Source organism: Cyprinodon variegatus, unplaced genomic scaffold (assembly GCF_000732505.1).
Source record: "Cyprinodon variegatus isolate N-32 unplaced genomic scaffold, C_variegatus-1.0 Scaffold228, whole genome shotgun sequence".
Lineage (NCBI taxonomy): Eukaryota > Metazoa > Chordata > Actinopteri > Cyprinodontiformes > Cyprinodontidae > Cyprinodon > Cyprinodon variegatus.
Window position 1 is genome coordinate 138,046 of NW_015150681.1, and position 17,162 is coordinate 155,207.

Consider the following 17,162-nt stretch of genomic DNA (forward strand, 5'->3'; position numbering starts at 1 on the left):
TGTTGTGATTGGCTCAAAGCTGCAACTGTTGCTGTGATTGGCTAAAAGCTGTGACTGCTGTTGTGATTGGCTCAAAGCTGCAACTGTTGCTGTGATTGGCTAAAAGCTGCTACTGCTGCTGTGATTGGCTAACCGCTGAGATCGTTGCTGTAAATGGCTAAAAGCTCCAATTGCTGCTTTGATTGGCTAAAAGCTGTGACTGCTGTTGTGATTGGCTAACCACTGCGACTGTTGCTGTAAATGGCTAAAAGCTGCTACTGTTACTGTGATTGGCTAAAAGCTGTGACTGCTTCTGTGATTGGCTAAAAGCTGTGACTGCTTCTGTGATTGGCTAAAATCTGGACATGGAAGGCAGGTGCAACTTGGGGATTTACCCCATCACCTTCACACTTCACAGGGGCCTTTCCAGATTAATACTGAGTAGAATTCATACACGTATTGATACACGTATCAATCTAGCTTATGCTAGGTTAGTATCATGATGTAATAGAGATAATTCCACAAGATACTAATACCTTTGCTTGGCTGTTAGACCTTCAGACAAATTGTAGTTTTGTCTTCAAATTTTCGGCAAGCTTTTCTTCCTTTTAATTATATAAAGTGACATTGATTGATTTTTTTACTTCTGTCTCACCAGTTCCCTCACCAATTCTTGACCCTTCTTGTATAAGTATTGTGCTGCAGTTTTTCAGTTGATGGTTCATTATTCTTTCACTATTGATTAAAGCATTACAGGAGGACAGTGATCTTAACAGCATTTTAATAGATGAATAGCAGTTTTGCTCCTTGTGTGTACGCATTTTTTTCAGGTTTACATCAGTATACAAGTGGCAAACATAATTGTACATAATATTCTTCTATCTATTTCCATTTTTCTGCATTCTAATGCAGAAAGCATTCTGTAACACATGGAGAATATGCTCTGTCATATTGTTGGGTATCAGGTTGTGTCCCTGCATCAATGTAATGCAGTCAGCTCCATGCCACGAAGGACCACTCCCATCTCTAGCATTCCCATCCTCCTCCCTTCATACTCAGCAGCTGCTCTGACCCTCCCTGCTTCACAGCTGCTGGGGAGGGAGAAGAACAGGGGGAGGAGGAGATGAGAATGTTCTCAAATATTCCTGGCTCACAGCCTCCCCTGTTTCCTGCTCGCCGCTTTCATCCCTGCTGTCATATCGAGTGTCAAACATCCTCAATCCCCTTACTTTGGATTGAGAAGGAAAAACACATTCCTGTTTGGAAGAAAAAAAAAAAAGCTGTGATTTACAAATCCATTATTCCGGCTTTCATTCCCAACAGGATTTAAGATTCCTTGTAGCATTTAAATCTGGAAATCCCTGATGGCCACTGCTCTGTACTACTTCAGAGGAACTGTGCATGATTTCACATACAGGCTCCTGCTTTTCAGGCAGTTTCATTTCCTCACACAGGCCAGAACCACAAGAAGCTGCGTGAACCCAGACACGGGCAGACAGGCGGTCACGTGATCGGCCCACTGAATGACATCATTGCAGAGGATCTGGGACAAAAGAGGGAGGAGAGGAGAGGAGCTGCCATGCTGGACTGACACCATCACAGCAGACCTGTCTCTGCAACATGCACGCCCTGCATGTGATGGAAGCTTCTTCACCTGAAACATTTCATTATTTTTCTGTTTCAAATGGAGTGAGAAAATGTCTCACGCAGGTGGATGCTGATGAATAAATGTTTTTCGTCTGAACCACCCATCACTTTAAAATTTACATTTCAAATTATTGCATGAGCTTTAAAAAAAGGCTAAATATCTAAATTCCATAATAAATTTTGAAATATAAAATCAAGTTCATATTATTTTAATAATTTTATTCTATAATTGAAATGGGTTTCTATCCAGATTGGTTCTCCTCCGATGATCTTCACCATCATCACCAAATGGCGGCGGTAGAATGGTGTTTTTTTCCACTCTGCCCAGAAGCAGATCCGCTGCCCTTCCTGCATAAATCTGCCTGCACCGCCCTCCCATTCAGCAGTTGTTGCATCGACCCCGTTGGGTACAACACGCAACGCAAACACCCCGTTTTTACAAAGACCTCTTCTTGGCATTTTTCCCCTTTCTCCTCTTCCTCCTTAAACCTCAGTCGGAAAAATGGTAAGTTTGTGTTATTATTTGTGATAAATAATCTCGACTGGAAGAATTTATGAGGGAGAATCTGATCCTAATTCAGCGCGAGCCGGTGTCTCGCTGTCACACGACGTCGTGAAGGATTTTCTTCTTTCGACGCGTAACGTTTTTAACACGTGGGTGTATTTCATGTTGCGTTTTCAGTCTTAACTGTATATTTTAGTTATATTTAGAAATGAATGGAACCGTTAGTTCGTAAAAAGGATGCGCAGATTGGTGCGCAATTGTGGCACAGTGTGATTGTCATTGTTTGGAGATGAGAACAATGCACTGACTGGCTGCATTTACGCACAACGAGAGCGATAAGCAGCCGTTAAATGCAAATAAGCAACACTTTTTACATTTTTTTCAGTAGATTTTACTATAAAATAATCCAATGTAACTTTATTATTTAAAAATATGAATATTTACGTCTTTATTACAGTGGGGAGGGGCGGGTTGTGTGTTCTGTAGATGGATAGAGACTAAGATTACTTTTATTTTTCATTATTAGGATCCAATATGCAATTTAGATAAATAATTGATGCATTTGATGGTAAATATGACAGTATTCTGCTGTGTACTATTAACAAAATTCGTTGTTTTTAACAAAATCTCCTTACCTGATTAAAAAAACATAAGTATAAAACAAATTTGTGGGGGGTTTGTGTTTTTTTTGTTTTGTTTTATTTTTTTTGTGTCCAAGCATCCGCTGAGATTGTGCATCTCCAGATAAATCAACTGGAATATTCCAGACTCACCAAATGCCTGCACCCATGCACATGCAAATTAATTTGCATGTGGGCTTATGCTTGCAAAAGAGATGCAAGAGTTGGAGAAAAAGACCGGAGCATGAAAAAAAAGCGGATCAAAGACAGGCGCGGGGGTTGCTGCTGGCAGGCATTTCCATGTCCCCTGCCGATTGTGGTGCAGGGTGGTGCCTCCTCCTGCTGCATTCCCTGCAAATTGCAGACAGGGGGAGCAGTTATTTATTTTACAGAAATTAAGATGTATTTATGTTGCGAAGATGTTAATGGGTTTTATCTAAATTGGCGTGTTTTTATTTATTTTTTGCTCTATAGCGTGAGTGCATCTCCATCCACGTCGGTCAGGCTGGTGTCCAGATTGGCAATGCCTGCTGGGAGCTCTACTGCCTGGAGCATGGGATCCAGCCGGACGGACAGATGCCCAGTGACAAGACTCTCGGTGGAGGAGATGATTCCTTCAACACCTTCTTCAGTGAGACTGGAGCAGGGAAGCACGTTCCCAGAGCCGTTTTTGTAGATTTGGAACCCACTGTCATCGGTAAGCACAGTCATATCTGGTTGGATTTTTATAGATTATGTCTGTGAAGCAACCACAAACTTAGGCTAATTTGATGCTTTATTTTCTATTCAGATGAGGTTCGCACTGGGACCTACCGCCAGCTGTTCCACCCTGAGCAGCTGATCACTGGGAAGGAAGATGCTGCTAATAACTACGCCAGAGGACACTACACCATCGGCAAAGAGATCATTGACCTGGTTTTGGACAGGATCCGTAAACTGGTGGGTAAAACCAATACCAGTGACTTTGAAAGGTTTGTGTAAATCTTTAAGTTGGTAAGCAATTGATTTTGGTTTTAATCTTGTTCTTCAGGCCGATCAGTGCACAGGTCTGCAGGGCTTCCTGGTTTTCCACAGCTTCGGTGGAGGAACCGGTTCTGGTTTCACCTCCCTGCTGATGGAGCGTCTCTCTGTGGACTACGGCAAGAAGTCCAAGCTGGAGTTCTCCATCTACCCAGCCCCTCAGGTATCCACTGCTGTTGTGGAGCCCTACAACTCCATCCTGACCACCCACACCACCCTGGAGCACTCTGACTGTGCCTTCATGGTGGACAACGAGGCCATCTACGACATCTGCCGTAGAAACCTCGACATTGAGCGTCCCACCTACACCAACCTGAACAGGTTGATCAGTCAGATCGTGTCCTCCATCACTGCATCTCTTCGCTTTGATGGTGCCCTGAACGTTGATCTGACAGAGTTCCAGACCAACTTGGTGCCGTACCCCCGTATCCACTTCCCTCTGGCCACATACGCCCCTGTGATCTCTGCAGAGAAGGCTTACCATGAGCAGCTCTCGGTGGCTGAGATCACAAACGCTTGCTTCGAGCCAGCCAATCAGATGGTGAAATGTGACCCTCGTCATGGCAAGTACATGGCCTGCTGCCTTCTGTTCCGTGGCGATGTGGTGCCCAAAGATGTCAATGCTGCCATCGCCACCATCAAAACCAAGCGAACCATCCAGTTTGTGGACTGGTGTCCCACTGGTTTCAAGGTTGGCATCAACTACCAGCCACCCACTGTGGTTCCTGGTGGGGACCTGGCCAAGGTCCAGAGGGCGGTGTGCATGCTGAGCAACACCACTGCTATTGCAGAGGCCTGGGCTCGGCTGGACCACAAGTTCGATCTGATGTACGCCAAGCGTGCCTTCGTCCACTGGTATGTGGGTGAGGGAATGGAGGAGGGAGAGTTCTCCGAGGCCAGGGAGGACATGGCAGCTCTGGAGAAGGATTATGAGGAGGTTGGGGTCGACTCCATTGAGGGTGAGGGAGAAGAGGAAGGAGAAGAGTATTAAAAGAAACACAGAGGAGAAAAACACTCAAACCAGAGATGTTTGTCCACCAAAGTATCAGTTTGGGCTGTTTGAATTAAACTCTTGAAATTGCCAAGTTTGACTTTGTTCTGAATAAAATCTCTGTGATGTGAAGTTGTGTGTCCTCTTTTTATTCTGTCCAAACACTTATCATAACATTTTCTTTCTATAAAAAGTGAACATTGGCGAGCTTATGAGTAGAAACAGACTTAAAATTCTGATGTAATCAACAGCATAAAAAAAATGTGTACCTACAATAAACCCATATTTTGTTTATTTTGAAAATTTCCAAATCCAGTTATGTCCAAGTCCAGTTTGTCTTCATGTAAAAAAAAACACAAAAAAAAAACATCCAAAGTGTGATTAAATGAAACAGTTACTACATATTACATATTTGTAAGGCTTTTTAGGAAGAAATTTTTTAAAAGAATCCATGGGCTGATTATGTTCTGTATTGTCTGATGGTGGAGATTTACAGCGCCCTGTCCTGCAGCAGGGGGCTGTTGTCAATGGCTCCAGGTCTGTTCAGGGAGTTCCAGAGCATTGAAGCTGCAGAGTGGCTGCGGACCTCACTGAGCTGAGGGCTTTCGGATCCGGCCTTGTCTTCCTTTAGAGGACGGTAGGGTTTAAGACGCCTGTTCAAAGAAGAAATAAAGACGGCATGTTTACACTTGCACCCTTTGTAATCCAGCAATCAGAAATTATTCAACTTAACCCCCGATAATCATAAATGTGCTTTTAATATATTGAAGTGATGACATGAATGTTTTTGCTACCAAAAAAAAAAACATAACAATCCTTATCAGCTATCATTTATCATTTACCTTTTTAAAGAAAACAATTAAAGTATTACTAGTTATATAAAGAAAAATGGCTATTTAAATAAAAAATCAAAACATTTCATGTCGGTTCTAAGATTTTAGAAGCAAGGTTTATGAAATCTCAATGAAAACACTCATTTATTGACATTGCTTTTCTGGATTTTGTCTCTTCAGGAGCTGAGTGACGTTCAGAATATAAAATCCATGTCTGGCTTTATCTAATTAACCAGTTTAAACACAGATAAAACATACTGGGTAAGATTGATTTTGGAGAAAATTAAGCCCACGTTTGGGTGTTTAAGTTCACAAATTCAACCAAGGGCAATCCTGGAGTCAGTAATGTTCATAATCAGGGAGACAGATGTAGGAATAAGAGTCTAAAAGTGCTATTAAGGGACGAAAAAGGTCATTTGTAAAGTAGTCTAACAATGATTTAATAAACTAGATGTTAATAGCAATAAACTCCAAACTATCAGAGATTTGGCTACACATTTCATACATCGTTATTGTCTTGTTATTAAAGCTAAACCTTACTGCCAGCGGAATTTCTACTTCTTGTCAAAACATATTCTAATTACCAATGATTCATGTTTGAACATTTAAATGGTTTGAAATATATGCTATTGATAAAAACACTTAGCCTGGTCACCGAGCAGAATTTTGTTTTTTAAATCTGTTTTTTTTTTTGTTAATGTATTTGTAGACCAAAAGCACTCCGAGAGCGCAGACCTCCACCAAGTGGCTAATTTCCTCTGACATATTGTCACTTTCACCTTAAGTTGTCACCTGTATTCACTGAATATTTAGAAAAATTCCTGGATCCCGATGGTGATCCAAATCACCTAAATGTAAGAAAGTATTACCAGACACAGTAAGAAAATCCTCTGAAAAATTTGAGCAAAATCAGTCCATAAATTTTCAGCTATTTTCAAAACAGACAGACAAACAGATACTGATGAAAACATAAACTCCTTGTCGGAGGCTCAGCTCAGGTAAAGGTCTTACTTACATCCGTAAACCATTTCTAGGATAGGAAGAGGAGTAAAATTTCAGCAAATGTTAGTTCATAACAGAAAACCATAAATACACTTAAGGAAAATATATAGAGAGGCAAATGAACCGAACATGCTGGTGACACCAGAGCTTTGAGGTAAATATAAGGTTTTCTGTGGGGTATGTGAACTAGAACATGCTAAGATCGATGCGATAATTCCTTAAGCGTGCACAACCACTTCACTCAACTTTTAAAGCTAGAAGCACTTATACAATAGCTATATTTATCCATTTGATTTAAAATAGGAGTTGGAACAACTGTGGGGACTGAGCTGCCGATATTTAGAGGCAGGAAGGGAGAATCTTCCTACATTTAGAAACAGGAAAGCAGATGAGTGCAGATAATCTACAGTAAAGGGCCATCAGGTCCTGCTGTAACAATGAAAAGGCCCTTATCCACTGTTGCTTCCAGTTCTGAGGAAGAAGGATACATGGATAATTTAAATATGTTCTTATCTATGCAAATTAAAGAGGCTGTGGAGATGGGTCTTATTTCAAGCTTTGGAAAACTTGAAAAGTCACTATAGAACGAGAGAAGATTTTTAAAGTGACAGTTCCTACTTGTAGGAGTATCCAATGATTCCAACTGCAAGAATCAGTACCAGGAACCCCAACAGCAAAGCGATGGTGCCGGAGGAAGAAAGATCTGAGCCTGCAAAAAAAAAATAAAAAATCAATATCAGAAGGCCTGAAAAAGCTTCTTGTGAACTGGTACATTGCTAATCTGTTACCTACCCATATCTACAGTGAATTTGGCAGTGGTGGCAGCCAAGCTGACATCATTTGCCATGGAAACGTTGATGCAGTAGACCCCGGAGGAATTAAAGAAGTGACGCAACACCAACTGGCACTCCTCTGAAGGCTCGACCATGTTGCATTCCATGTGAATAGGTTTCAGGCATTTTGAATCCAGAATCACACTACAAACCTCTTTGGGAAAACTGTGTAAGAAAACAAAAAACACAACGAATGAGAACTCTTTTGAAGTCCCACGCAGCCTTGATTTATTCTACACTGGAATTAAATCAGACATTCAATACCTTCCTTGGCAGGTAACAGTAATGTCTAAAACATTTGTGCCTTTTTTAGGTGTTGTCATGAGGACATTTTCCATTTGCACAATGTCTACTTTTTCAATTCCCTCTGGAAAAAAAAAGATAAGCATTATTTCTGATAGTTTTAATTCTTTAATGTAATTAGTAAACTAATATTTTTTTCTTCCTCAAATGGATTCTTCAAAATAACTTACCAAAAACTTCAATGCCAGTACAGAAGGAACCATATCTATATATCACACAGTCGTCATCGGATGGTTGGTCTTCTGCATCCCTCTTAGCAACAACAATGGCTGAAGCTCGCCCTGAGAGCCTCGCTGTTCTCTTTGCATCTTATCACCACAAACAGAACATGTATTTTGTTATCAACTTAAATTGCATGCATTTATTTAATCAACCTGTTGTTTCTGTGTCTCTCACGTATCTCCCAATAACAACTGTTGTACTTCCAAGCCTCAATTTCAGAAACACCTTGTGCATCAATGAAAGTCAGAGAGTAACTTCTCAAGGACGACTATGTACTGCTTAAGAGCTCCTATCTGGTGAGAGTTATGGGTAAATAGCAGTATTTTTCTTGTAAAGATTTTAGGTGTTAATGCAGCATTTAAAATGCTTTATTAATACCAATGATTAAAGAAGAACCTTTTCTTTCCTCCTTCAGCCATTATGAGGTAGCAGAGACTTACTGGATACCATTCTGTTTCCTGCCTTGCTGGCAACCGGCAGCTTGTTTATAGGGGAAGGAGTCTTTGCCACTGTTGCTGCTTTCTGGACATGCTGAATGATGGAGGCTGTGGAAGCTTCGCCCTCAGTGGTGTCCTCCTCAGTGTCTGAGGGACCCATGTTGATGTTCAAACCAACTGGCTTAGTGGAAACCAGTATGGGAACTGAAGAAAACCAGATGAGTTTTCAGACAGCTGTGTCTTTTAGGGATACAAAACTGTTAAATTATTTTGTTATATGTTTCTAATTATATTTTCTGGAAATCTTGTAATTAACTATATAGTATATACAAAAAAGTGGACATATAGAAATATAAATATCTCTATTGTTATGATCCTATAGGCTTATGCTGCTGGAGGACATAGGGACCACTTTTCATCATTCTATTTCTCGTTTCCCATTCCCATTCTGTAGTATGTGTTAGTTTAACCCCTAACGTTATGTTCTCTCTGCTTTTTCTTGCCATGGTAGCCTCCTCTGCTCTATTCCTGTTTAGCTGTGACTCCATCCTGGAGAGAAATATCAGTACTGCAGCCAATAATGCCTTTGGTTCTAGATTATAGAGGTGTTTGTCTGCTTCTCTCTCTTTGAAACCAATCAGCCTCAGCAGAGGAACGCTCACTCTGTCCCTGGTTCTGCTGGAGGTTTCTTCCTGTTAAAAGGGAGTTATTTTCTCTTCACTGTTGTTGCATGGATCATCAAAGTGAGGGAGTTGACAAGAAAATGCAAGCAAAATCTACTCTCACCTCATGCTCATCTAGGATGTGTGTGTTGGTGTAAGGGATTGCTTTTGAGTCAGTGACTCAATGCAATCAGCCATTTTTCCGTAGAAAGAAAACTTTTACCGGTAACCAGTCTGAGAGTTTGATCTTGTTGAATTGTATCTATAATGTGCCTCGAGATGACGTGTTACGAATTAGTGCTGTATAATTGAACTGAATTGAATTATACAGTGTCAAATCATATATATTTATACATATCTTATCAAGAGCTCTTAATTTGCACCTAGTAGATAAAAAAAATAAAATAGATAAACAGGCAGAATCTTACCTGTGGTGCCCTGGTCATTAGCTGGTCCAGGGGTAGAGGTTGTGATGTCAGATGGTGGGTCGCAGGCCTTATCAGGGATTGCTGCCTGGATGACCACCTGAGGTTTGAATGAGCCAGAGCTTACATATGTGTGAGTGACAGTCAGCTCTCTGGATATGAGGGCTCCGCTCCCATCCCCAAAGTCCCAGTTGAAGGTGATGTCAGCGTTGCCGAGGTATGCACTGGGGTCGTGGAGGGTGACTGTGAAGGCTATAGCCTTGTTCTGCATGAAGCGCAGGTCACCAGCCACAATGTCGTCAATTTGATCCAAGGAGACAGTGAAGGGGATTTGATCTATGGAGATAATACAGTTTTAGTCCATTAACAATAGCTTTGCCCTTTCATGAGGTTAAGTCAACCCTTTTTTGTTGCAAGACAGTCCCAATACAACATAAAATCTTATTGATTTTAAACAAGATTTGGGGGAATATCAAAATGAATCATACTGATTTAATTACAAACACCCCCACTGGTAACTAGGTAAATGTCCTTCGATTAATTGCACCCCAGAACACTTCCTGTAGTCATTAAAAGGTTTTTGACCAAACATTTAACCCCACTACTTGGCAGTGTTTTTTTTTAAATAGAATGCTTTGATGAACCTCTTTGATTCAGTTGATGCTTGATGGAAATTACTTCTGTTGCATAATGTTAGCATCTTTTATTTGTTCCAAAACCAGCATTTAAGTATGTTTGTCCTTTGATTTGAAGTTAAACTGAGGGATTCTAAGTTGGTCATCCACCTTCATTTTTCCACTCACTATGCTCCAATGACACTAATAGTAAAACAAAGGCTCAACATGATAATGCCACTACCATATCAGAATTCTGGTTAGAGTTGGTCTGAATCATGAATAAAGATTTTGGTCATTCTTAAAGGTGCTTTTTTATTTTTATTTTTTTTTTGTACTGCCTCATTCTGTGTTGATAATAAACCAACACAGTCTCACTCCCAACTCGTCACATATTGACGTTTTTTCAGGTACCCTCGGCGTCAATATGTGACGAGTTGGGAGTGAGAATGTGTTGCATAAATTGGCGTCTTTGGGCTTTTGAGTTTTTTGGGATGCTCCTAAAAATGTTAACCAGCCTTTATTTCTTAGAGGATGATAGTGTTACATGCTGGCCTGAAAAGAGAACTCCATACCATAACATTAAGCTGTTTAATCTACTTTACCGATTGTACCAGAACAGGGGCCAAACGTCAGAATAGCTGGACGTTTGTATTGTATTGTTTTTTTCATCAGACGCATCATTGAAAACTCACTTTGATATACAGGCAACGTGTATGGTAGGTACTCTGTAAACCCTGCACCACTTGTCTACACTGTGTTTATGAACATACATCTGACCTTCCTGAGACCAACGTTGCACTTTTCTCTCCAGTTAAAGTCATTTTCAAGTATTTAAAACGGTATTTAATGAAGTTTTTTTTTTTTTTTTAAACAAGTTCAGTGTTTTGTTTTGTTTTTAAACTTTTTTAGAATATACATCCAAATCCTCTGCACCTTCACTGGTTGATGATAGCACACATTATTCCAAGTTTCTTCCCAATTGTGCCTTCCAGCTGTACCTTCCTCTCTGTTATTAGAAATATTTCCTCCCTGGTGATTTCTCAAATCCCAAGTAAGACAAACACAAGGTTCATTGAGAACAAGGCAACACCTGAATGCAGCCATTAGCCAATGTTAAATTCAACCTAACAACTCTGAAAAAGTGCAGCATCATTTCTAGGTTTTTGTCCAGCTTCAAACTTACCAGTGATGGAAAACTGAGTAGAGGCATATCCCAAAGGAATAAACTTTTCTTTGCTCCGGTAGTGATAGATAACAATGTCCATGTTGTAGGAACCCAGTGGGAGCTCATCAGTGTTAATAGTAAGAGAGGATGAGGGCCCATCTGCTACCTGCCAGTACTGACCTGCCAAAGAAGAAGACAAAAACACATTAGTCAGCAGATGTGATCCTGTTCATAAAGATTTGGGTGATTAGGTTAAATTGGACTGTTGTTGTTTTTCTTTGGCTCCACTCACCACAGGTCTTCCACACAAACACATAGGCTGGCTTCTTGTCATTCTTTATTGGTGTCCCGTCAGGAAAAACAGCCTCCCAGTCTGTGTCCTTGGTTGGGTAAACTGGATCTGACTTTAAATACTTTGTTCCTATTAAGAGAGAAACAGAAATGGTTATGAAAACACTGTGTTTTAAAAAAAATCTAAATTTTCAGAATGGTCCCAGTTTGTATTCAACTATTCTAACATACTAACCTTTGATAATCAAATGTGAATTACTACTAACTTAGTTTTGCAAAGCACAAAGGCAAATTATCACTGTACAATAATATAGAAGTGAAAAATATAGTATATGTATATTCTTTTACTTGAAATAAGGAACTATTTTCGTGATTGGAAGGAACATCAAGAATATTCTAAGTAGATGAGGTCATTAATTAATATAGATGGGGGTTTGTAAACTTTACAATCCACATAGCTAATTTTACTCCCAATGCAGTAAATAATAAGTAGTTTAAAGATGCAAATGTTACATGACCTTTAGAAGACCTTTAAAAATGTTTTATAGTTATCTACCACAGGAATTTTTGTTTTTTTATTTAATAACCTTCCCTTTTTTTGATGTAAAAAAAAAAAAAAAAAAGTCTAAAACAAAAAAAGTGAAAAAAATATATATATATGTACAAACAGGATGGACATTTACGGAAGAGGATAAGGGCCACTGAAAAAGTTAGAATTCTGGGAAGAAATTCTGAAAATTGAGATTAAAGTCAGAGAAAGTAAGAATTCTGAGATTAAAGTCAGAATTCTGAATTTTATTTAAAAAAAATCGGATAACTTTTTTTTTTTTTTTTTTTTTTTTTTTTTTTTAGGGGCCCTAATCATCTTCCGTAGATATTGCCTGTGGTGTTAATTTTGGTGGAAAATTATGTTGAAAAAACATGACGTTTTCTACCTAATTACAATTCTAAACATAATATAAGAATACTGGAATTTTAGAGTAAATCTTTTGTAGAAATTAAAATAAACAATTCTGTTAAAAATAAATTAACCACCAAAACCTGATTTTATTTTTAAATTAATAAAAAAAATAGCTGGTACTTTTATAAATAAATACATTTCATTTATTTAGAATCGCTGTAATAAGTTCAGAGAGCCACTTATAGCTGATCAGCTTTGAGTTAAAGACCTGTGATCAAGAGTTAGTTTAAGGTTATAACTGATTAAATCACTCATTGAATCTGTCATCACTTCCAACATTTTATCCTGACACTTCTTTCTCATAGTGTAACACAAAACCAAACTGTTCCGGATCACAAACCAAACCAGTTCCTCCTAAAAAGCTTAAAAAAAAAAAAAAAAAGAAAAAAAAAAATTGGTTCTATTCAAACCTTATTTTTTTGGGATCAGGAAAGCCGCCCTAATCTCACAAGATCTTTTTAATTGCTTCTACTAATCTTTCAAGCTGCTCCCAGCAGAGAGACAGAGAGTCGAAAGTCCCTCTAGCCCAAAAGCCACTCAAAAAAAAAAGCATTTCCATATTCCTTTGAAGCAAGTTTCAATAAGAATTAGTTTTGCACACTTTTGACAGCGTGCTTTTTATGTTTTTATATGTGTCTAAAGGTCTTTGGCATATTTAAAGTGGAGAAATTGTGTTTTCCAAGCTTTATCAAGATCCTTTTATTCAATTCTATTCTACTCTATTATCTTCAGCATAAATCACATAACTCCACATTTACGTCCTCTAGTGGCCATTGTAAACATGTCACTTTGCAAGTCAATCTGCAATCCCTGGTTTGCATATGGAGCAATTTACTGCTCTATTTCCAACGAATGCTTCAGCTGCTAATTATTTCGATTTCTCAATGAGTTCACTGACATGATTTGAAGGTAAATTCCAGCTTCTTTAGGGATGGGTTAAATGAAGAGAACACACATTGTTGTGATGTATAATTGTAATGACTAGTGTGATTTGGATCGTTATTAAGAAATGTTTATTTTATTTATTGCTATTTTTATTATAGACATAAATCCTATTCAAAATGTCTGTGCAGTCTTGATGAATGGATTTTTTGATTATTTTTTTTTGCAAAGGTATTCACTACCATTTAACCTAAAAAACACACATTTTTAAAAGGTTACAACAGACCCAAATGTATTTAGTTTGGATTGTATCAAAAATCAACACAAACTATCGTTTTGCTGAGATGGAAATAATGTGTCAATTATAATTTTATTTATAAATAGGTATCTTAAAATGTTGATTTATGTCTATCTGTATTCACTCCCTCCACATCTTAACACTCAAAGAGGTTGAGGTCAGACCCTTTCTTGTGTCCAAGCTCTTGCACATGGATCTGGTCATTCCTTTTAACATAATAGTAAACAATAATAATATATATATATAAATATATACATATTTATAGCCATGCCAGTGCAGGGACTGACTGCAGTTTTACTGTATGATGCCTTGGTTAAGGTCAATGACTGGCGCACCTGACATGTAACAACCATAACATGCAAATTGCTTTAGGTTAATAGATTATATTAACTAGGCTATGTATGCCTAAAAAAAAATCCACCATCCTCTTTCTTTTTTTTTTTTTCTTTTTTTTTTACAACTAGACTACTGGGTACAAATATAACCAACTGTGTATGTTTGTTACCATTGACTACACAGTCTTCAGCCCAAACCACGTCTCCACCAGGCAGCACCTTTTGGCTGTGGGGGAACTGAAGGTCGATAGTGAACGTGACTTTGGCTCCAGTCAGTGTTGGTGAATCATTTCCAACATTAAAGGTCACCTTTCCACCTTTGCAAGAAAACAGATGGGAATATTTTTCTATCAGTGCTGCACAGATGTTAAAGAGCAGGTGTGAGTGTGCAGTTCAAATCCTTACAGCTTACCTTTCCAGGAGTCTTGATATCGTGGGTCACCATCTTTCCAGGTTGGGTACAATTTATTGTTCCATGATGGGAAGCGAGTAAAGCGGTTTTTAGTCTCTAAAACATAAACAACCAGCACACTGATTACCTTGAATACAACCGTATTTAAATTTTTTCTTGAAGTCTACTTGTTGATTTTGTTGATTTTACAAACTCTGTCCCGTGCATGAAAGGAGTCGGAGTGAATTTATTTGAGCAGCAATGAAAGCGCATGGTACCAATCTCTCTCATGTGATGCTAATCTGAGTGTGTGGAGGATTATATTACAGATTAACAGTGTTTTGGGGCAGAATTACCCAACCTAGAAATAGAACTCAGTCTAAATAAAAAAGTTTTGCTATGATAATTAAAAGGACGACAGGGAAAGGGAGACGCTGGTGATCATATCAAGTGGAAAACCCCAATATAAAGCTGTTTTTAGTCACCATGATTAGAAACATGTTGGATTTGATTTTGGGTCATTTTATGGTGACCATGTTCTTTCTCATATCTGTTACATTGCTATGGAGGAGGTTCGGTTATTCTACAAAGATGCTTTAGTTCACTGAGTTTTGCAGATATTTCCACCAAAATGTTTAAAGGTCCCATTGCAGGGTTTTAGTCAAACTCAGGTCTGTGTGTTGACTGAACTATTGCAACACCTAGATGTTTATTTCCTTTGTTCTGCAGTAGATTAGCTGTTGTGTTTAGGATCATTGTTGGAGAGATGGCCCGACGGTGGCGTCTGGAATACGTTTGGTTTTATCCAAACATAGAACTGAAGTTTTGTGGCCAGACATTTAGTCTTTAGTTAGATAAAACACAGCAGACCTGAGCCAAACTGTTATATTCTTTTCTAAAAGAGAAGATATTTTTTCCTGGAAGTTATTCCAAACAAGTTATGATTATTTAGTTACATTGATCTTGTTGGGAATTGGAACAATACAAATGCTAATCGAGGACAGTAGCAACTTAGAAGGAGATTTTTATGATTTGTTCATTGTTTGGATCAATTTACTGGGATTTCTATTCCTAGAAAGATTGGCTGTTATCTTCAATATCTTTCAAAATGTTCTTGACAGTTTCTGATTGCTATTTGTTTTCCACCTTGGCTTTATCTTAACAATAACCTGACACAGAGCAATAACTTTCCCCATATCTGTCTTTCAAATAAATAGTTAAACACATGTTGATCATTAGCGGCAGTTCTAATGAATGAACAAAAGTATATTTATCTGGTCCTCCATCTGTAATGATAGTCATAGAAATGCCTAATCCCCCCAACATTAGTTTATCACCCAGGATTTTCTGATGGCAATTTGACATATAATGCCTGGTAAGTGGAAACATTTATGGCCAGCCATTGAATCTCTATGATATCATGTCTGGATCTCTTAATGATTGCAGTTTCAGATTCATACCAAATAATAACATTTCCTTCATTTCTTTCGATTGTTTTATTCTAAATTGGAATAGATTTATCTCAGGTAAATTCCTTTAAAAAAAAATAACTGAATAATTGTCTGTACTTACTTGCCCAAGTTTGTGGAGTTACTGTCAAAAGCAGCAACAGAAGAGTGGACGTCCACATCATCTCGTCCCTCTGACACGTCCCCCACTGAGCAGGAGGCAGCCTAAAGCATGCCTTTATAAACTCCCTGAGGTGTTTATAAAGCTGCACCTGAACCCCCCCTCAGAACCCCCATCTGGCAAGATCTGAGGCTTTGTCTACTTACAGTGCATGTAGCTCTGGAGGATTACTGTGGCAGCAGACAAAGCGTCATATATTCACACAAAAATGTCCAATTTCCACTGAGGGGCGACGGGTAAATGCCATGAATGAGGCTAAAAAGCCAACATCTAGGAAAGCAGGATGATAAACAAGAAGCACCTTTTTGGATCCTGTGGTTCCAGATCTTGTGTAGCCTCCAAAAAAAGTAGTAGTTTAATTTTTTTTATTTAGTTTACTACTTAACACTTAAAAACGTTTTTTTTTTTTCTACTTCTTTGGAGAGAGGATTTTTGGTTTTGGAAAAAGACAGCTCTCAATGCAAAACACATTAGATAAAGTCAAATGCATCTAACTGCCTTGAAAAATCACCGAACTATCTACAGTCTGACAGAGAATAATTTAATCTCAGCATAAAACAAGCTGTTTAATGAAATCATAAGAGATTTGGTAAAGAACGTTAAGCACCATAATGAAGAAAGAGAAACAAGCTGCATCTATAGGTCAAAGTAGGAGCTGAGTGGTCCACGATGACCTTTAGGGACCTGCAGAAACCAGCTGCACTGGTGAAAGACCTTGTTGACAGGATCACCACAGAACACAAATCTGTCCTTTGTTGTTATGTGGCAAAAATAAGTTGAAATGACACAACAGTTTTTACCTCACATCATGTTGATGACATGTAGATTAGACAAAAGTCTTAACTTTTTGGCCAACATGCAAAACAACATCTGACAGAAAACCAACTGCACACCACTTATTCGCCCCACGGTAGTGGGAGTGTCATGCTGTGGGGATGCATTTCTCCATCAGGCAGAGGGAAACTGGTCAGTAGATGGATGGAATTAAATCTAGATAAATTTAGATGGTAAAGTGTTGCACTTTTAGCTTACTGTCACTTGTAAACCTGAAACGAATGAATGGTTAATGGCCAGGCCTCTGCTAAACTTACCAACATGCCAAGGAGGTTATGTG

General features: G+C 38.7%; 2 protein-coding genes across 2 annotated transcripts; one reads left to right on the forward strand and one right to left on the reverse strand.

Moving 5' to 3' along the window:
- The first annotated feature begins 1,953 nt into the window (after positions 1–1,953).
- On the forward strand, positions 1,954–4,768 carry LOC107088747 (tubulin alpha-1B chain-like). The gene is made up of 4 exons (XM_015381107.1): positions 1,954–2,131; positions 3,226–3,448; positions 3,542–3,690; positions 3,782–4,768. The coding sequence occupies exons 1-4, from the start codon at positions 2,129–2,131 to the stop codon at positions 4,760–4,762; spliced, it is 1,356 nt and encodes a 451-aa protein (XP_015236593.1). The 5' UTR covers positions 1,954–2,128; the 3' UTR covers positions 4,763–4,768.
- A 397-nt stretch (positions 4,769–5,165) lies between these two features.
- Positions 5,166–16,050, reverse strand: LOC107088746 (melanocyte protein PMEL-like). The gene is made up of 12 exons (XM_015381106.1): positions 15,992–16,050; positions 14,441–14,536; positions 14,199–14,345; positions 11,554–11,682; positions 11,280–11,441; positions 9,483–9,815; positions 8,396–8,596; positions 7,904–8,041; positions 7,695–7,797; positions 7,390–7,595; positions 7,216–7,306; positions 5,166–5,415 (listed from the first exon to the last, which is right to left on the reverse strand). Exons 1-12 carry the CDS (start codon positions 16,047–16,049, stop codon positions 5,253–5,255), a joined length of 1,827 nt encoding a protein of 608 aa, XP_015236592.1. The 5' UTR covers position 16,050; the 3' UTR covers positions 5,166–5,252.
- Between the last annotated feature and the right edge of the window lie 1,112 nt (positions 16,051–17,162).

Bases quoted from the DNA above. Each gene is read 5' to 3' on its own strand.
- LOC107088747 (XM_015381107.1), top strand. The intron at 3,449-3,541 runs GTAAGCACAGTC...TTTTCTATTCAG, and splicing joins TTTGGAACCCACTGTCATCG to ATGAGGTTCGCACTGGGACC. The intron at 3,691-3,781 runs GTGGGTAAAACC...CTTGTTCTTCAG, and splicing joins TGGACAGGATCCGTAAACTG to GCCGATCAGTGCACAGGTCT.
- LOC107088746 (XM_015381106.1), bottom strand. From the start codon at position 16,049: ATGTGGACGTCCACTCTTCTGTTGCTGCTTTTGACAGTAACTCCACAA. The intron at 11,442-11,553 runs GTGAGTGGAGCC...CTTCTTTGGCAG, and splicing joins GTTTGTGTGGAAGACCTGTG to GTCAGTACTGGCAGGTAGCA. The intron at 8,597-9,482 runs GTAAGATTCTGC...GGTTTTCTTCAG, and splicing joins TAATGACCAGGGCACCACAG to TTCCCATACTGGTTTCCACT.